The sequence below is a fragment of the Anomaloglossus baeobatrachus genome, chromosome 1 (genome assembly GCF_048569485.1).
Source record: "Anomaloglossus baeobatrachus isolate aAnoBae1 chromosome 1, aAnoBae1.hap1, whole genome shotgun sequence".
Classification (NCBI taxonomy): domain Eukaryota; kingdom Metazoa; phylum Chordata; class Amphibia; order Anura; family Aromobatidae; genus Anomaloglossus; species Anomaloglossus baeobatrachus.
Window position 1 is genome coordinate 934,261,380 of NC_134353.1, and position 21,542 is coordinate 934,282,921.

General features: G+C 46.8%; 2 protein-coding genes across 2 annotated transcripts in view; one reads left to right on the plus strand and one right to left on the minus strand.

The window, feature by feature from the left end:
* Nucleotides 1-5,674, minus strand: part of LOC142257630 (mothers against decapentaplegic homolog 4-like) — a 21,559-nt gene extending 15,885 nt beyond the window's left edge. The window contains exon 1 of the mRNA XM_075329802.1: nucleotides 5,671-5,674. Within this exon, the coding sequence (XP_075185917.1) occupies nucleotides 5,671-5,674 (4 nt within the window). The remainder of the gene's footprint in view (nucleotides 1-5,670) is intronic.
* The window catches only part of SUB1 (SUB1 regulator of transcription), a 502,862-nt gene that overhangs the window by 80,275 nt on the left and 401,045 nt on the right, over nucleotides 1-21,542 (plus strand). The gene's annotated exons all lie outside the window — the stretch shown is intronic.

A 21,542-nucleotide genomic window follows, 5' to 3' on the forward strand; every position in this document is an offset into this window, starting at 1 on the left:
ACACAGGGAGAACATACAAACTCCTGGAAGATGTTGCCTTTTGTGGGATTTGAACACAGAACTCCAGTGCTGCAAGACTGCAGTGCTAACCACTGAGCCACCATACAGTGCTAACCACTGAGCTACCGTGCCACCAATTTAATCAATTCAAGACCCAAATAAAAATAAAAAAAGTGACTTCTCCCCTCCTACAGCAGCGTCGTTCCAGTGATGTTGGCGCCGCTGTTCCTGTGGAGTGACGTGACCTGTGACTTGTGTGACTTGCAGCCTGCACACAATGAGTGAATGTACAAGGTGTAGTTCCTCCAAAGTGAAGAGCCCAAACCTATACTTCAGAATACAGAAACCTTCAGAGACATTTTGTTACACAGACCTCCTTTTCTGCTCAGCAATAAAGCTTTGACTACACTGACTGTTTCCCAATGCCCCACTGTTTCCCAATGCCCCACTGACTGTTTCCCAATGCCCCACTGACTGTTTCCCAATGCCCCACTGACTGTTTCCCAATGCCCCACTGACTGTTTCCCAATGCTCCACTGTTTCCCAATGCCCCACTGTTTCCCAATGCCCACTGACTGTATCCCAATACCCCACTGACTGTATCCCAATACCCCACTGACTGTTTCCCAATGCCCCACTGTTTCCCAATGCCCACTGACTGTATCCCAATGCTCCATATGTATCTCACGCCCCCATATACTGTGCTGCCGGCCAGGATCGAAAGTCCGAGGTCACATGCGGCGAGGAGGGGTGATCTGTGTGCAGTGCCGCTCAGGCTGCAGATCATCGTTCCCAGCCACATGTAGTTGTGACGCCCTTGCCGGGCCAGGTAGTCACAAATAGGGCCCCGCATTACACCTGTCCCCCATAGGTAACACACAGCCAAACATTTAAAACCCTAGTCACCCTACCTCAGGGCTTCATGGATACACCAGGGGGTGGAACAAGGCGGTTGGAAGACGCCAACCTAGGAGTCTCAGACAGCCTGGGGCGGGAAAGTTGAGTTCTGTTCTAGAGTTCAAGTTGGAGAGGTGTGTGGGCTGGAGCTGTGTGCAGCTCCAGCAGAGGCGAGAACCCAAATTGAACCGGTGCCAGGGTAGGAGCCCTGGTACTGCTGGCTAGGAGGCAGACGGCGGTCTCCATCTGCAGGAGCCGGGAAGACAGCTCGATGGGACTGAGGTAGACTGGGACACGGTAGTGGCCCGCCGATACTGACCCAGGGAACCGACTCGGAAACCGGAGCACAAAGGGGGGTCCTCAGACCCTGAAGCTAGGTGCAGAAGCTACTGCGGGCTAGCTAATTCACTGATTGCGGCCAGGACTAGGGGTCCTGTTCCACCCAAAGTCCCGACTGAAGGCAACAGCCCAACGAGGGGGATAAACAGCCACCGCCACGGCTCAGAGATCCCACGGGCCAGCGTCTGCGGGCAAAGGGCTCCTTAGGCAACCACAAGCCGGGAGCGGACTCCTGAAGTTGCAGGCCCAGGTAGTCCACCATCCAACACAGGTGCGGGAGAAAGACAGAGACCACCAGCCGGGTGGGGGACCAGACCGCAGCTCGCTGTGGGCACCGACCACCATCACCTTGGTTTACCAGAGACTCGTGTGTTTACTAATAGTGAGTACAACCGCACCCTCCGGTTGCTCATCTCCCTGCACCACCAAACACCCCCAACGGGTCCCGGGGCCACCATCCCTGCCCACGGAGGGGTTAACAACTTGCTGCATAACATCTCCCCCAGGTGCCCCGTAACTGCAGCGGTGGTGTCTACCTTCACCACATCCTGTGGGTGACGTCATGAACTTAACACGGCTCCGGCCGTACATCTACGTCCCCAAACCACAACCCCCTTTTCACTTGAAGTGACCGCGAGACCCCCGGGTCCGGAGACCCTTGAGTCATCCACTGAAGGTCCGGATCCAAGCGGCTCGGCAGCTGAGCACGGGTAGGTACATACTCACCTCAGACCTGCGGTTTCGGCAACCTGTCCTGTCAGCGATCACAGTACATAGCAATGAGGAACAGAGGCCCGAGGTAAGCACACACGGGTAGGGGGGGGGTAAGCACACGCAGGAAGGGGGGATGAGTACACACAGGGTGGGGGAGATGAGCACACGCGGGGAGGGGGGATGAGCACACGCGGGGAAGGGGGGTAGGGCACACGCGGGGAGGGGGGGATGAGCACACGGGAGGGGGAGATGAGCACACGCGGGGAGGGGGGGATGAGCACACACGGGGAAGGGGGGTGGGGCACACATGGGGGGGAGCACACACAGGGAGGGGTGGGGATCACACGTGGGGAGAGGGGTTGTGAGTGAAGTGGGAGGGGGGGGTGAGCGGCAGAGTGGGGAGCAGCACGCCACGATCACTTACGGTGCAATCACTGCTGCCGACACCGGTAAAGACCCCATCCATCCCGGCGGGTGACAGGGGAAAAGTGGAGCACACAGCATATGCTGTGAGCTCCACAAAGATGACACTGATCTCCTCCCTCTGCTGTGATCTGGACAGCCCAGTGGGTGCATCCAGATGACAGCTGACGCTGTTTCTGTATTAAGTATACGGGTCGGAGTCCGACAACAGTCTCCTATGCACAGGGGGCTGCCATAAGGGAGGTGAGTAACTGTCGTTACTCACAGAAAATCCAAGATGGCAGCCCCTAGTGCTTCAGTAAAACTAGAATTAAAGAAAAACTAAATAAACAGTGAATTTAATTTTGTATTAAAAATACTTGATTTCATAATCACTATTATTAATACAAAAATAAAAAAGCGTGAGACCTTACCTTTAAAGCCCGAGATCATACTCTCCACCCAAGTGTGCTAAAAAAGTTACTATCGGTGTTACAAAAAAGTGCACTTAGAAGCTGATATACTTGAAACCCTCAGAAGAAGGATCCCCAAAACCATTCTCCATCCCTCCGAGCCAGAAGGCCACAGCGAGAGTCAGGGACTAGTAGCCTTCCCTAGCTGTAGCCATGGAAAAGCCCAATCTTACTCCCGGCACCTGGCCTGGCTGCCACCCAAGGTGAGAACTGGGAAACTCCAACAGTTGACTCCCCTCCGGAGAGAGGAGTCTGATGTTTAGGGGGGAGTAGAACCTAAGGGCCACACACTTTCTCCTAGACCTGCCATGAGAGCAACCTGTGAGGGTACCGCATCCTGACAAAGTCCAAGTGATGGACACGTGTAAAGTGGACACACAAAACAGTGAGGAATGATTAAGAAATAAATAGTGAAGCTTTCCTCAGCATAATGGTGTCCGGACCTTACACAGCCTGATAAAACAGATAGCGCATTCTATAGAGGTCCAGCTCTCAGCAGCCACTAATCAGATGTGTGAGGGGCTACGGGGCTCGGCCAGATCTTCAGTCTCCACATCTTCATAGGATGTCATACTGGCAAACTCCCTACTTTTCATGCATGTGACAAATCTGTTATACCTTGTACTAAACCACTAATCAACCGAAGTGCAAGAGATGGATCCTCACTGATCTTATCCAGACGGCCTATCCTAAAAATAGGTCACCAATTTTAAAAAGCTGAATAAACCCCTTTTTACACCACACATAGGAACACTCTCCCCACTATAAGTAATGAGTGATTACACGCCATCAGCCTGTAAATATAGAAAGCATTTATGGCCATCTCTAAAAAGAAATGTAGTAGTTTTAGTTTTACAATTATAAACTCTGCACAGAAAAATAATCCCCAGTTCTGATGTCAGAAAGCCTAAACTAATGACTGGCTATACCATAACAGACTCTCAAGGGGCTGTCCGGTCAAAATCCACAAGTCTACAGTGGCTCTATAGCACGTGGCTGTGAGGATGCAATATATAGACCCCGGACAGAATCTGACTACAGGGGCTCGGCCTCACTCAATACACTTGTATTTATCAGGGCTGCACCCATCTAGTCAGATTATGGTTGGGAGTCAGCATATCGCTTACTAGCGGCCATGTGCCCACCGTTCCCAGCTTTGAAATAGGCCGGAGTCACACTTGCGCGTATCTCGTGCGAGTCTCACATCGCATCACCTGGCACGGCCGCACTCTCCTGACAGGAGTGGATCGCCTGCATGTATTTCCATGCAGCTGAGACGCTCCTGTCCGGAGAGCATCAGGCCGAGCTGGGTGATGCGATGCGAGACTCGCACCAGATACGCACAAGTGTGACTCCGGCCATAAACAAATCCCCAGAGCACGCGATGTAAAGACTCATAAGTCTAAAGTCACATAGTGACACAGAGGGACGGCAGACTTATGGTTTTCGAGCTAGACACAAAGTATCACTGCACCCGCAGAGGAAACCCCAGAGGAAACCCCAGAGGAAACCCCTGAGCAAACCCCAGAGGAAACCCCAGAGGAAACCCCTGAGCAAAGCCCAGAGGAAACCCCAGAGAAACCCCAGTGACAATGCAACTATTAGAGCTCATGCGCACGTAACTGCTGAAATTTCTGCAGTGATTTGACAGCACATGTGCGCATCAAATCGCTGCAGAAACACTGCATAATTGATGTAGAGTTTCAGCAGAATAAATCCCGATTTCATGCGCTATGGCTGCTGCCCCCACCATAGACAGAGTGGGAGCTGCATCCACAACGCAAGGAATAATTGATATGCTCATTTTATGAATGCATAGATTTGAGTCATTTTAGCACCCAAATCGCTGTGTTCAGAAAAGCATTGTGCGCACGTGTCATGCACAATCTTAATAGATTGTTCAGGGAACACAGGATGCATGCATTTACCCTGCAGTGCAATACGCAGCGTAAATGCATGTGAGTTCGCAACGTGCGCATAAGCCCTTAAGGGTTAGCTGGAAATACAGAAGTATAGACACGACAATTTGGCCATAATTCATCAAAGTGCTCACACCAGAAATCTGACGTAAAACACTTTAAAAAGTCACAAAATATTTCTATAACGGGAGAATGGCGTCTTTGGCAGCTGCACCAAAATGACTGACGTGAACATCACTGGTCTTTTTTTTTTTTTAAATCAGATTCATTTTTATTTAACAGTAAAATTACACAACACATATAAAAATTTGTTTGCCCACAAAAACATCACAGAAAGGGGAAAAACCTTTAGTCAGTGAGAAAAACAGCAAGTTACATAGTAAACAATGCGCCTGTAGTCCACGCCTCACCTCAGTATGGGTCACAAAGTACATATTATTTCCCAATATACGACCCATAATATAATTTACCCAACATCTTTAGCGACCATATGAATCCAGTAATACACATTTCACTCGATTCCAGTAGGTTTATCAACCGGTTACGAGAAGAAGGACCTGGTCCCCGCACTGTCCTGCAGTAACGCCGAGGAGGGAAGGCCCGGGGTACCCAACCGCCCCCCAGATCTTATACAACTTCTTTTAAGATATACTCCCCTCTCCAGTCGAAGTATAGCGTTAACTAACAACGCCGGTCTTGACAAATCAAGGCCTTTGAGTATTAGACAACGCTGCCCCTCACAAGGATTATCTAATTTATTTTATTTCTCAAACTGTCCACATTGCCATCAATTTTATTTATAATTAACCCCATTAGAGAAGGAATGAAACATGGGAACCACTGCAAATTCAGACATAAAAGCCATAAAATATGAATTTCCATCTTGGGTTTTTTTTTCCTTAATATCACATCAACCAAAACCTCACCCATGATTTTCTATATGTATCTGCACCCTAGATGCCACTCATGATGTCTACAATACAGTGGGCACTTGCCAACCTCCAACATAGCAGGTGCCCACTGAGACTTCCATCCTGAGGTCATGTGACTGGCATGCGCTCAACTGCCGCTCACTTTCCAACTGTCGACGGCCTTGTGCAGAAGAGAGTTTGGATTGTTCTGCGAGAGAATTTCAAAATGACGTACAGTGGACAAGAAAACGATGAGAGAATGAGAGAAGAAGGAGAGATGAGAGAAGAGGAGAGAGGACAAGAGAAGAGGAAGAGAGAAGCCAGCCCCGAGGAAGACATCAAGAAGAAGAAGAGGATTATTGGACCCAACACCAGAGAGTTGGAGGATGAAGGGCCAAGAGCAGGTAGAGAACACATTCACATCTCATCTACAATGTGGTGGTAGTTCTAGATATATAGATAATATGAGGAGGATTAGACAAGTCCCATGTGTTAGATGTTACTACAAGTATATGTGACTATAGATATTAATGACATTGCCCGGGTCATACATTGCAGTGAGGGTGAGGATTTCCTAGTGTGGTCCTTATAGTACAAAGTGACAGTTTCCGGTCAGAACTTTAGGTAGAAGGTTAATGTCTGATATGTGTGGAAAAATGAATAAAGGTTTCTTGTTTTATTAATGAAGCTCGGACTCTATTCCATGGAATACTCCAATGTGGTTTTGATGTAATGTAAATTTGAAAAATGTTATAAAATGTGTCAGTGATGTCTAATTATTTGGTAAATGGCAGGTCATAATATATGTGACTGCTACTCAGTATGGTGCGCTACACGTAACAGTGGGACCTGCACCTTATAAGTCTTACCTGTGTACAATTATTATACTGCAATATTGTAACCTGCCCTTGTATCAGTAGGTCCTTCCTTTCTCCATGATATTATGTCTATGCAAGCCCTATAATAATATAGATGGAGCTAGAGTTGTAACATGTTCAGTGGTGCAACGAAACATGCATCAGGGGGTTCCCAGTGGCAGACTAAGTATAGCAATGTTTATTTACATGTATATTTTCCTGTGAATATTTGTCCATTGTTCACTATGGAGCAGCATTATATGGCATCGGGGATAGAGTTTTTATACTTACCTGACTTTTACCTGCCCCATTACTATTTAAGTATGGTTACACCCCTTCTTTCTATTGAGTAGCCAATTGAATGCTGTGGCATGCGAACAATGGTTACTTTACATTGTTATCAAACAGTTGGCATTTTATATTGGCATTTATTAGTCTTGCAATATATATATTTTGAATGTGTATGCACCTTGCACTACTTTGCAGAGTTTGGAGGGTTTCTTTTTTTTTACCACTGCTGTTTAGTGCATTTATCAAAATGAAGTTGGAACTGTTAAATTTAGTTCTCCTTAATTCTGGAAAAAACATTGGTGTACTATTAGGCTGCTTTCACACATCCGGTTTGAGCACCGCATCCTGCATCCTTTGCATAAGTTTTTTACATGCGGCCCATCCGGTTCTTGCCGCTTGCGGCACGCTACTGAGCATGCGCAGTGGACGAAACCGCATGTGGCGGCCGGATGCGGTTTTTGCCGCATCGCGCCGCATCCGGCGTCCATAGGCATGCATTGAAAAATGTGCCGCATCGGCCGGATGCGGCGCGATGTGGTTTTTTTTTGCCGCAAAAAAAAACGTGCCAGGCAACGTTCCATCCGGCCGCCGCATCGGCTAAATCTGCCGCATGCGGCAAAAACCGGACGGAACGCAAGCCCATGCGGCACAATGCGGCACTAATTAAAGTCTATGTAGGAAAAACGCAACCGGTAGCAAAAAAAAAACGGTTGCGTTTTTCCTGCAAAGTGCCAGATTGTGCCACACAGGAAAAACCGGATGTGTGAAAGCAGCCTTACCGGGTCCCATAGGATCCTGATTTCTATAACTGCTCTCCTATGTGTAGTCACATATGTAAAAATTCTTTCAATATTCCTACTGGACATGCACATGTTTTTCATTATAAGGACTTGCACTTTAATGAAATATTTATACAGTGATTAATGAATTATTATTTTTTTGAAATTTGCCTTTACAAGCAATTTGATTTTATACTAATGTGAGATCAGTTGTCATTTCTACATTTATATATATATATAAAAAAATATGTATGTACTGTGTATGTGTATATATATATATATATATATACAGTGCCTACAAGTAGTATTCAACCCCCTGCAGATTTAGCAGGTTTACACATTCGGAATTAACTTGCCATCGTGACATTTGGACTGTAGATCAGCCTGGAAGTGTGAAATGCACTGCAGCAAAAAAGAATGTTATTTCTTTTTTTATTTTTTTTTTTTTAAATTGTGAAAACTTTATTCAGAGGGTCATTTATTATTCAACCCCTCAAACCACAAGAATTCTTTTTGGTTCCCCTAAAGTATTAAGAAGTATTTTAGGCACAAAGAACAATGAGCTTCACATGTTTAGATTAATTATCTCTTTTTCCAGCCTTTTCTGACTAATTAAGACCCTCCCCAAACTTGTGAACAGCACTCATACTTGGTCAACATGGGAAAGACAAAGGAGCATTCCAAAGCCATCAGAGACAAGATCGTGGAGGGTCACAAGGCTGGCAAGGGGTACAAAACCCTTTCCAAGGAGTTGGGCCTACCTGTCTCCACTGTTGGGAGCATCATCCGGAAGTGGAAGGCTTGTCCAAAGAGTCAAGGCTAACCCAAGGACAACAAGGAAGGAGCTCCGGGAAGATCTCATGGCAGTGGGGACATTGGTTTCAGTCAATACCATAAGCAACGTACTCCACCGCAATGGTCTCCGTTCCAGACGAGCCTGTAAGGTACCTTTACTTTCAAAGCGTCATGTCAAGGCTCGTCTACAGTTTGCTCATGATCACTTGGAGGACTCTGAGACAGACTGGTTCAAGGTTCTCTGGTCTGATGAGACCAAGATCGAGATCTTTGGTGCCAACCACACACGTGACGTTTGGAGACTGGATGGCACTGCATACGACCTCAAGAATACCATCCCTACAGTCAAGCATGGTGGTGGCAGCATCATGCTGTAGGGCTGTTTCTCAGCCAAGGGGCCTGGCCATCTGGTCCGCATCCATGGGAAGATGGATAGCACGGCCTACCTGGAGATTTTGACCAAGAACCTCCGCTCCTCCATCAAGGATCTTAAGATGGGTCGTCATTTCATCTTCCAACAAGACAACGACCCAAAGCACACAGCCAAGAAAACCAAGGCCTGGTTCAAGAGGGAAAAAATCAAGGTGTTGCAGTGGCCTAGTCAGTCTCCTAACCTTAACCCAATTGTAAACTTGTGGAAGGAGCTCAAGATTAAAGTCCACATGAGACACCCAAAGAACCTAGATAACTTGGAGAAGATCTGCATGGAGGAGTGGGCCAAGATAACTCCAGAGACCTGTGCCGGCCTGATCAGGTCTTATAAAAGACGATTATTAGCTGTAATTGCAAACAAGGGTTATTCCACAAAATATTAAACCTAGGGGTTGAATAATAATTGACCCACACTTTTATGTTGAAAATTTATTAAAATTTAACTGAGCAACATAACTTGTTGGTTTGTAAGATTTATGCATCTGTTAATAAATCCTGCTCTTGTTTGAAGTTTGCAGGCTCTAACTTATTTGCATCTTATCAAACCTGCTAAATCTGCAGGGGGTTGAATACTACTTGTAGGCACTGTATATATATATATATATATATATATATATATATATATATATATATATATACACACATATAAATATATATGTACACACACACACATATAGGTAGATATATAAACACACTGTAAGGACATAAATAGGTAGATATATAACTTTCCATAGTGAGAAAAAGGCTACGAGTATTTTCTATGATTCTTTAATACATTTTTATATATATATATACATATATATACATTGTTCATGTTGTAAATTATTTGTTGTGAACATGTGATGTTTCGGCCACGTGATGGCCTTCATCAGACAACTCACATAAATGTAAATACCGGAGCAAATACACAAGCAGCAACGTCTGAGGCGCTGTATAGCGGTGGATACCCCTGCTCTATACCGCCATTCCATGCTGACACTGGCTCCTGTTACAAGGTGCATCTCTTTTTTGGCATAATATTGTCTAAACTGCTTATGTTGCTATCTTCCTACTGACCTTGGTTTTAATAAGTTGCAGACGCTGCTTTGATTTGATGTACCATACACGTTGCTGCTTGTGTACTTGCTCCAGTACTTACATTTATGTGAGTTGTCTGATGAAGGCCATCACGTGGCCGAAACATCACATGTTCACAACAAATAATTTTTTGGGAAATAAATTTTTCATTCAAAATAAACCCTGAAGAGTGCCTAGTTTAACTTGAATGTATATGGTATGGGAACTGACAAGTGCACCTCCGTTTCTAGTTTTGTGGCTGTGCCTTATCCTGCTACAACAGCTGTGATTATATTGACCTGGAGACTTAAGGCCCCGTTCCACGTAACAACATATCTAATGATATATCGCCGGGGTCACAGATTCCGTGACGCACATCCGGCATCGTTAGCGACGTCATTGCGTGTGACATCAAAGAACGACCGTTAACGATGGAAAATACTCACCAAATTGTAATCATTGACATGTCGTTCCTTTTCAAAAAATTGTTGATTGTAGAGGTTGCATGTTGTTTGTCGTTCCCGAGGCAGCACACATCGCTACGTGTGACACCTCGGGAACGACGAACTACAGCTTACCTGCGGCCGCCGGCAATGCGGAAGGAAGGAGGTGGGCGGGATGTTACAGCCGCTCATCTCCGCCCCTCCGCTTCTATTGGGCGGCCGCTTAGTGACGCCGCTGTGACGCCACACGAACCACCCCCTTAGAAAGGAGGCGGTTCGCCAGCAACAGCAACGTCGCTAGGAAGGTAAGTATGTGTGACGCGTACCGGCGATATTGTTTGCCACGGGCAGCGATTTGCCTGTGACGTACAAACCACGGGGGCGGGTGCTTTAGGTAGCGATGTCGCAGCGTGTAAAGCGGCCTTTATATTTCCATACAACAAACACAGTAAAAACAAATCCAAAAGAATCAAGGGCAGAATATTTTAATTTTCTTTTACACAAATTTTACCCCATTTTAGAATTTATTTCCTTTTTTTTCAGTACAGTGGATGGTAAAATGGATGGTGTCATTCAAAACTACAAATTATCCCGCAAAAAACAAATTCCTCGTTCGGTTATGTCAATGGAGAAATAAGAAGTTATACCTCTTAGAAGAAGGGGAGGAAAAAAAAATAAAAATGTGACCTCTTTAATGGCTATTTTCCCTGTCTTTTCCTCAGGTGGTGCTGGCATCAGTCCGTGGCCAAAACATCTACAAGGCCATTAAGATCATTGAGAAACAGGACAATGCCAAAGCCCTACGGCGAGAGGCGCGCATACTCCGGGCGGCCAGAGACTGCCCATTCGTGAGTCATCTGGATGCCGCTTTGCAGTCTCAGGTACAGAAGGGTCTCCATGCTCCAAACATCTTTACCATGAAATATATGTGCTACATGCAGCTAAGGATAATATCTATATATTGATTTTTATTTCCAGAGCCAGGCCTATTTCATCATGGAGTATTTGTCCGGTGGCAGCCTTGAGTCACTTATTGAAATGAGCGGCAAACTGAACATCGAGACCACACGGTGAGTATCTAACAATGAAAAATGGCAAAATATAGGAAAATATGGAAACATTCGGACAATGGGTCGTCAATAGGTTCTATTAGAGATTGTAATAAGTTTTATCCTCAGGATGATTTCACGTCATTGATACTAAACAGTCTATTCTCTCATCAGGTTTATCACAGCAGAATTAATTTGTGGCCTCCAGTTCCTCCACGGCCATGGCATCGCCCATCGGTAAGAGATGCATGTTTTACTAGTCTCTTGTATCACCTTTCAAATATGTCCTGTGGTTATATAGACAAACTAATACATTTTCTTTTTTCTTTGCAGAGACATCAAACCAGCCAACATCATGCTGGATAAAGATGGTCACGCCTGAATTATAGATCTTGGGGTGGCAAAAGACGGACTGACTGCGTCCAAAAAGATCTATGGACGGACGGGAACTTTCCGCTACATGGCCCCAGAAGTGCTCCTGGAGAAATCCTACACTGCAGCAGTAGACTGGTGGAGCCTGGGGATAGTGGTGTCCAAAATGTCAACTTGACGTTCCCCATTTAACAACGGCCCCCAGAAGCAAGCCGTCTACAAGTCAATTACCACCGAAAAGCCAAAATTTCCAACATGGCTAGACGTAGACGCAGGGCCGGCGTCAGCACGCGGCATACCCGGGCAAATGCCGGGGCCCTGGAGAGCTGGGGGGGCCCACTCGGCCTCGTCAGTTCTGCTGCCCCCGGGCCGAGTTCCGGGGACCGCAGTCCTTGGCACTGGAAACTGTGGCTGCCGGCCCTTTAAGGCCCGCAGACCACAGCGTTCACTGTGTTCTCCTGCATTGAGCATCATCTGTGGGCGGAGCTACCGCCCGGCGTCCTGCTCGGTCCCACAGATGAAGGAGTCACAGTGCCAGCCAGCGACCCCCAGCACATCGCTTCCCTTCAGCGCTGTGTGGGCCCCATCTGCACCGTGACCTGATCAGTATGTGGGACATCACTCCCTCCCCGCCCCTCCCTGTCCCCCCGTGCGTGTGTGGGCCCCGCAGAGCCGCTTGTGTGGGCCCCGCAGAGCCGCTTGTGTGGGCCCCGCAGAGCCGCTTGTGTGGGCCCCGCAGAGCCGCGTGTGTGGCCCCCGGAGCCGCTTGTGTGGGCCCCGCAGAGCCGCTTGTGTGGGCCCCGCAGAGCCGCTTGTGTGGGCCCCGCAGAGCCGCGTGTGTGGCCCCCGGAGCCGCTTGTGTGGGCCCCGCAGAGCAAGGTGTGTGTTTGTATGTATGTATGTATGCATGCAGCAGAGCAGTATGCGTGTCTGTCTATATGTATGTATGTATATATGCAGAAGAGCAGTATGCGTGTCTGTATGTATGTATGTATATATATATGCAGCAGAGCAGTATGCGTGTATGTATGTATGTATGTATATATGCAGCAGAGCAGTATGCGTGTATGTATATATGTATGTATATATACATGCAGCAGAGCAGTATGCGTGTATGTATGTATGTATGTATATATGCAGCAGAGCAGTATGCGTGTCTGTATGTATGTATGTATATATGCAGCAGAGCAGTATGCGTGTCTGTATGTATGTATGTATATATGCAGCAGAGCAGTATGCGTGTCTGTATGTATGTATGTATATATGCAGAAGAGCAGTATGCGTGTCTGTATGTATGTATGTATATATGCAGCAGAGCAGTATGCGTGTCTGTATGTATGTATGTATATATGCAGCAGAGCAGTATGCGTGTCTGTATGTATGTATGTATATATGCAGCAGAGCAGTATGCGTGTCTGTATGTATGTATGTATATATGCAGCAGAGCAGTATGCGTGTATGTATGTATGTATGTATATATGCAGCAGAGCAGTATGCGTGTCTGTATGTATGTATGTATATATGCAGCAGAGCAGTATGCGTGTCTGTATGTATGTATGTATATATGCAGCAGAGCACTATGCATGTCTATATGTATGTATGTATATATGCAGCAGAGCAGTATGCGTGTCTGTATGTATGTATGTATATATATATGCAGCAGAGCAGTATGCGTGTCTGTATGTATGTATATATGCAGTAGAGCAGTATGCGTGTCTGTATGTATGTATGTATATATGCAGCAGAGCAGTATGCGTGTCTGTATGTATGTATGTATATATGCAGCAGAGCAGTATGCGTGTCTGTATGTATGTATGTATATATGCAGAAGAGCAGTATGCGTGTCTGTATGTATGTATATATATGCAGCAGAGCAGTATGCGTGTATGTATCTATGTATGTATATATGCAGCAGAGCAGTATGCGTGTCTGTATGTATGTATGTATATATGCAGCAGAGCAGTATGCGTGTCTGTATGTATGTATGTATATATGCAGCAGAGCAGTATGCATGTATGTATGTATGTATGTATATATGCAGCAGAGCAGTATGCGTGTCTGTATGTATGTATATATATATATGCAGCAGAGCAGTATGCGTGTCTGTATGTATGTATGTATATATGCAGCAGAGTAGTATGCGTGTCTGTATGTATGTATGTATGTATGCAGCAGAGCAGTATGCGTGTCTGTATGTATGTATGTATATATGCAGCAGAGCAGTATGCGTGTCTGTCTATATGTATGTATATATGCAGCAGAGCAGTATGCGTGTCTGTCTATATGTATGTATGTATATATGCAGAAGAGCAGTATGTGTGTCTGTATGTATGTATGTATATATGCAGCAGAGCAGTATGCGTGTCTGTATGTATGTATGCAGAGCAGTATGTGTGTGTCTGTATGTATGTAGCAGAGCAGTATGTGTGTGTCTGTATGTATGTAGCAGAGCAGTATGTGTGTGTCTGTCTATATGTATGTATGCAGCATAGCAGTGTGTGTCTGTATGTATGTATACCTTTCCATGTAAGTAAAAGCTTATTACAAAAAGCTTTTAGGATTTCCATGCTATGATGATAACAGCAGTTAGAAATGTGAGAATATTACCAGGAACTGCTGTTATTATACCTCTGTGCATTTCTTTCTCTTGCAGCATGTTCTGGAGTGAACCATCTGGATTGGCCGGAAGATAAACCACCTCTTCACCCTGTGTCCGACTATTCATTTTTTCCACCAATCTGGACACAGTAGGATGAACCCGAGCAACCTGCCCAGAACCCTGTGCCTCCTCCGCCCGCTGCTTGTGTCCCTGACCTTGGCTCGCTCCGGACTACGACCCTCTCGGTGCCGTGAATAACATCATTTCTACCTGTGTCTCTTGGCTCTGAATCCTCTGACCTCTGGCCCGACTCGTCATCTCAAGACATCGATTCCTTTGGCTGTGAAGAACGAATTCTACCCAGGACCAGCAATTCCAGGATGAAGACCACCACGTTGCCTTGGAGCCAGGTTTCCACCTCTACACTTCATGCGGTGGGAATGAGGTGAGTATCCGTCTGGGCATTTGATCCAGGAAGGATTGTTTTTTCCCCTTATATTCAGGACAAATTGGCAGATGTCATAAAGGGTTTTTTTCTCTCCTTCCTCTGGATCAACACATCTGCCCCCCACCATTCATCCACCTCCCGAATCAATAATACAATTATTTAGTGATTGATTCAGGGACTAGTCTGACTGCCATTCGTGGAGTCGGGAAGGAATTTTTCCTCAATTGAAGCTGAATTGGCCGATGGCTCAATGAGGTTTTTTCGCCTTCCCTTGGATTAATAAAAAGTGTTTAATAGTTAATCCAGGGAACTAGTCTGACTTTCCTAAGTGGAGTTGGGAATGAGTTTTTCCTGTTCCCCTGAATTAATTGAAGTCATTGGATCTAATATATCCTTGACATTTATCAAAATTACCTTCTCCCCAACCTCCCCCCTATTAATAAAATTCTTTGATTTTTCACCCTTATATCTTTGTCTGCTGCTTTATTTCCATTGAGTCTCCATCCTCTGTTGTGTTTCTCGTGTTTTCTGGTCCCATAAGGCTAGGTTCACATTTCCGTTGTTTTGCATCAGTCACATGCGTTGCTTGACGCATGTGACTGATGCGTTGTACAACGGATGACAAGTATTGGATGAGAAAGCGGATTCCGTCCGGCTATTGTGAACGATCAGCTGATCTCCCGGCCGCCGGCTAATGAGAGCGATCAGCTGATCTCCCGGCGGCCGGCTAATCATTAGCCGGTCGCCGGGAGATCAGCTGATCGCTCTGAAAAGCCGGTGGCCGGGAGATCAGCTGATCGCTCTCATAAGCCGGCGGCCGGGAGATCAGCTGATCGCTCTCATAAGCCGGCGGCCGGGAGATCAGCTGATCGCTCTCATAAGCCGGCGGCCGGCTTTTGTGAGCGATCAGCTGATCTCCCGGCCGCCGGCTTTTGAGAGAGATCAGCTGATCTCCAAGTGACCGGCTAATGATTACCCGGTGGCTGGGAGATCAGCTGATCGCTCACAGAAGCCGGCCGCCGGCTTATGAGAGCAATCAGCTGATCGTTCACAATAGCCGGTGGCCGAGCGATCAGCTGATCGTTCGGCCGCCGATGAGCATGCGCAGTGAAAACATACGGATTGCGCTGCTCAAAAAACGTTACAGGCTGCGCTCCTGCCGCCCGACGGTCAGTCGTTCCACGACTGATCAGTTGGGCGGAAGATGCAACGCAGCATCATCAGTCACAATCACAAACTGTCAAACTCTGAAAGCGGCATTAACAGCCATATAATATGGGGACACGTCAATATATAAGACAATTGGCACACCCCTGACGTGATCACAGGTCGCTGATTGATTCATATGACAGCTGGGGGTCTGTTAAGGATCTCCGTGTGTTTCATTATGAAGCTCTTTTGAAGCCCTGCCTGTGGCCGAGCATCAAAGCAGACCATGTTTTTTTTACTACATAGAGCAATGGTGGTGTGCGGCTGTATATAGTACTAACGACCAGACGATCACAGGGGTAAGTCCTCTAAAGGGAGAAATACAACCACAAAAATAAAAAGGGTCTAAAATCACCCCCCCCCCCTTTTTCCACATTAAAAATAAAGAATTAAAAAAAAAAAAACATCTGGCATTGCCGCTTTCAGAACAGTCTGATAGATCAATGTATAAAAATAATTAACCGTATTTGTGAACAAAGTAACAAATTCAAAAACGCTTTTTTTTTTTGTTCGTTGTCAGACTACACAAAATGCTGTAACAAGCGATCAAAACAGCATATCGATCCCATATAGTATCAATATAAATGTCGCCTTGCAAAAAAATAAGCCATCACACGGCTACATTAACGGAAAAATTAAAATGTTGCGAGTCTCAAAAAATGGCGACAATCCCCCAATATTTTTTTTTTTTCTTTTTTTAAATTTCAGAGTTTTTTTCCAGAATAATAATAGTAATAAGTAAAAAAAAATAAATGGACACGTTTGCTGTTGTTGTAATAATACTGAGCAGGAGAATTCTATTGGGAGGTAATTTTTTACCACAGAGTATGTTGTAAAAGTAATTCCCAAAAAAACCAAAATGTCAGCGTTGCAGGGTTTTTTGTTTTTTTTCACAATTTTACCATACATGAAAATGGGGTGGGGGAATCTAACTACATTATGTGGTAAAATGATTGGTGTCATTCAAAAGTACAAGTCGTCCCGCAAAAAAACAAACCCTCATATGTACAAGTGGACAGAAAAATAGAAAAAAAGAAAGAAGAGGAGGAAAGTACAGCACAAAAATGGAAGTTGGCCCCGTCATGAAGAGAATAAGAAGATCAATATCCAATAATTCTCTGTATTCAGGAATATTAAATCTGAGGACACAGCTCGACTAGGGGGTCAGTAATTATATCCCAATCCCATGTCACATATGATATTGTGATTAGTGATGAGTGGCACTGCCATGCTCGGGGGCTCAGTGCTCGTAACCAGCAGTTGGACACTCAATGGGCGCAACTCAAGTACCCAAGTATAATGGAAGTCAATGCAGAACTCGAACATTTTTCCAGAAGATTTTCCAGACAAATACTTGAGACCCCATTGACTTCCATTACACTCGGTACATGAGTTGAGCCCATCCGAGTGTCCGACTGCTGGTTACGAGCACCGAGCCCCCGAGCACGGCAGTGCCCGCTCATCACTAATTGTGGTGGCTGCAGTTCCCTGTATAGTGGGAGACACATACACCCCTGTGCAAGGAAAAACACTGAAGGGAACAAGATATTCAGGATCCAGAGGAAAAACAAGCTTTAGCCCCAATAATCATTGTGACAGTAGATTCCTGTGACATACAGTCACGTAATGAGATGGGAAAACCCATTTGTACAGAGGAACCAGTTCAGGATTTCTGGAATAGAGGAGCAGCACATTGTATATTATAGTATTTGTGATCACACAGGGGACACATTAATGGACAACCAAGACCTTATCATTTACCTACAATATCAATGCCAATGTCTATTACACTCTTCATAATGGAGACGCAAAGTACAAACTGGAAGAGAATAAATCTGCTGCCAGTCCTGAGCTGATGGCACTGCTGGACATCTCCAATGTCAGAGGAAAGTGTCTCATCCGCTGCACTAATTTTCTCTGGCTAATCTATTTGTCTATGGTTCTTCACTTTGTCCATTTTTTGGTGTCGGGTTCATGTGTGGCGCCCCTGAGGCTTCAGTCGCCACAGAGTATTGCAAATGATTTAAGATGTAATGCTGCACCTGGATCCAGAGGTCGGTAACGGTTTCACCACTTACACACTCAAATACACAACCAGGTTGCCCTCCCCAAAGGGAACCAGGCTAGGGTAGGGTCTAAAGGTCCAGTCACACTAAGCAACTTACCAGCGATCCCAACAACGATAGGGATCGCTGGTAAGTTGCTAGGAGGTTGCTGGTGAGCTGTCACACTGCGACGCTCCAGCGATCCCACCAGCAACCTGACCTGGCAGGGATCGCTGGAGCGTGGCTACACGAGTTGCTGGTGAGCTCACCAGCAACCAGTGACCAGCCCCCAGTCTCCTAGTTACAGCACACATCAGGTTAATTAACCCGATGTGTGCTGCAGCTAAATGTGCACAGAGCAGGGAGCAGCGCACACTGAGCGCTGGCTCCTTGCTCTCCTAGTTACAGCACACATCGGGTTAATTGCCTGATGTGTGCTGCAGCTATCTGTGCACAGAGCAGGAGCCGGCAGCACAGGCAGTGAGAGCGGAGGAGGCTGGTATCAAAGGTAAATATCGGGTAACCAAGGAAAGGGCTTCTTGGTTACCCGATGTTTACATTAGTTACCATCCTCCGCAGAAGCCGGCTCCTGCTCACTGCACATTAGTTGTTGCTGTCTCGCTGTCACACACAGCGATGTGTGCTTCACAGCGGGACAGCAACAACTAAAAAATGGCCCAGGACATTCAGCAACAACCAACGACCTCACAGCAGGGGCCAGGTTGTTGCTGGATGTCACACACAGCAACATCGCTAGCAACGTCACAAAAGTTGTTCGTTACCAGCGATGTTGCTAGCGATGTTGCTTAGTGTGACGGGGCCTTTAAGGTTGCCTTCAAACATGTGACAGGAACCCGGGGAGGGGCGGCCACTTAGGGGGAGTTAGGAGCCAACACAACAGTTAGAGTTCTCTGGCAGGAGAGCAAAGGGGCAGACGTGTCTCACAGGTGATCTGCTGGGACATAGGAGTTCACGCAGTTGCCGAGGGGAGAGGGACTAGAGTACTACTCGAGACGAACTGGGGTCCCCAAGTAGCTTTAAGCCACGGGGATCCAACACGCACGGCGCTAGGAGAAAGGAACTCACCGAGCACCATACGGGACTGACCTCTAAAGGATTCGGGTTCGACGGAGCCCATCACAGCAGATGACCGGTAATACTCGGGTGAGCGGCACTAAAGACTGAGTAAACCACCTGGAACCGCAGCAAGTGGTTTGGACTCTTTATTACCTGTACCGCCGCCCCGCGCCTCACGCCATCACTACTTCTCTCATCATCCTCCCCGGGGCCCGCTCCACCTGTGGGGAGCGATACAATCTCTGGCTGCTTCTACCATCCACCTCGGAGGACAGCGACAGCAGCGGCGGCTAATTCCCTGGCCGCATACCAAAGGTGGTGTCACGACATTCAACCTACTACTACCCCCATCATCTACCCTCCTTATTGGTGTACACCTCGGGGAACGAAGCCAGGCAGGCCACCGCGACATCCCAGATCATCACACCGGCCCGTGACGAGTCACGCAGGTACGTGAGACTATGGTGCCTGATGACCCCTGCCCCCAGGGTGCTACACATATCCTAATTTCCTGCCATAAATCTACTAGGGGATGAATTCATCTGGTATGGTCACCTGCCAAATGTCTTTGCCATTCTTTCCGGAATTGGTTTTAATAGCCACCTGGCAATGGAAACAGTGGTGAGGTATTTGCCCTCCAGTCCGTGTAACAAGGCTTTATTCTCCAGGTCAGTGGTCTCCTCAGGGGGGACATCATCAGTAGCTGCCACGTGTCTCCAATGTCAATGGGTCCTGGTAAAAATCATACAGAATGTCACACATTAACATAAAGAAAACTAACCATAGTGCACACCTAGACCCTGAAATCTGAGAGCAGCATCATGTAGGAGGAGAGACCGTGATTTCAGTGGTGTCAATTACTGGGCTGCTTCCTGTAGTTTTAATAAAATAAATGTTTTTATCAACAGCAGAATATCAGTAGAAGACTAGTAAACCTACTGCCATGTAGTTCTCCATATTCATGGTCTCTGTGTAACCCATCACCCACCACTAATTGGCAGCTTTCTGCCTATGCACAGTGCACACAGAAATCTTACAATCAGTGGTGCGGGCTGGGGGGACATACAAAGATCAGCATTCACAGAACTGTTGGATTTGCAGCAGATAAAAGTGTGATTTTATCAAACCTGCAGCAAGCAGCCAGTATGGGATACATCACTGGAATCAGGGTCTTTGCCCCTACATTATGCTGCAGCAAAACGTCTGATGCCAGATTCCCTTTAATGGGCATCTCTCACCAAGAAAATGGCAATTAACCGCTTCAGGACCGCAGACGGTAGATAAACGTCCCCTTCTGTTGGGCTTTGTGCAGATCTGACATTTATCTACGGTCTGCAGTCAGGGGGGGATCGCGCCCCCTGCATGCTGCCAGCACCGGGTTTCCGATGCAGAACTGTATTTGATCTGATTGGATCGGGTCCTGGTGATGTTAACCCTTTGTGATCATCTATCTGCTGTGATCAATAGTGATCATGGCACATAGAGGTTTCAGAGGTACAGAGAGCGGCTTCTCTTACCTCTCCTGTATCACCATCACGCGGGACCTAGGGTTGTCATGGCAATTGGAGGGCACATGACTCTGGGTCTCCAATCTATGGTGGCCTGTGCTGTGAGATCCAGCCTGCAGCAGGGTCCGATCGCTGATCTGCACCCTGACACTGCCAGTATAATGCATTATACCAGCGAACAGACTGGTGGGCAGTGTAGTGCATAATGAAACTGCCCCAGACTGTGCAGCAAGGGGTTAACCCCAATGCTGTTTTTGTCCAGCCCCCTCTCCCGTCCAGGCCCTGCTCTTCCTGTGTTTGGGAGGGGACTCCGTCCTGGCCCCTCCCGAATTCCCAATCCCACCTATAGGGTGTAATTTCTACCTATATATTGGAGTATGGGCCGGTGTCCGGCCTTCTTCCCCTGGTATCCCAGGATCCGGAGCAGCTCTGCCTGGTGGAAGCAGGAGAAACCCGATGGACCTTCACATCCTTGAGACGCTGCAGGCCCATGCGTGGCATGAAGGTTAGGGATGACTGGCTCATTTATTTGCAGAGCTCAGCTCTCCTCAGTCACAGATAGGGGCTATGTTGCAGCACCTGCCGGGGAAGTGTTTCTTCTCCTAGGTGCTTCCCTCGGGCCCCTGCCCCACGTGCATCCCTGTTTTTCCTGCCCCTGCCTTTAGCACGGCAGGCAGGCTTTAATAAACACCTCACAACTGTTGCTCCCTCAGCCCCCTCCCTGTTGTTTTCACACAGCACAGTTTGCTCCACGCCCCCTTCATCTCCCCTGCAGCTCTCAGCACTTCTAGTGCATTCTTATCACAGCAGTATTACTTTAACCCCTCATATACTGCCATGGACAATGACACCACTTCCTCTTCTGCAGGTTTTGGGCAGTGTGTCTGCTCACCAGCCTGTATCCCTGGCTCAGAGCCTCCAAATAGT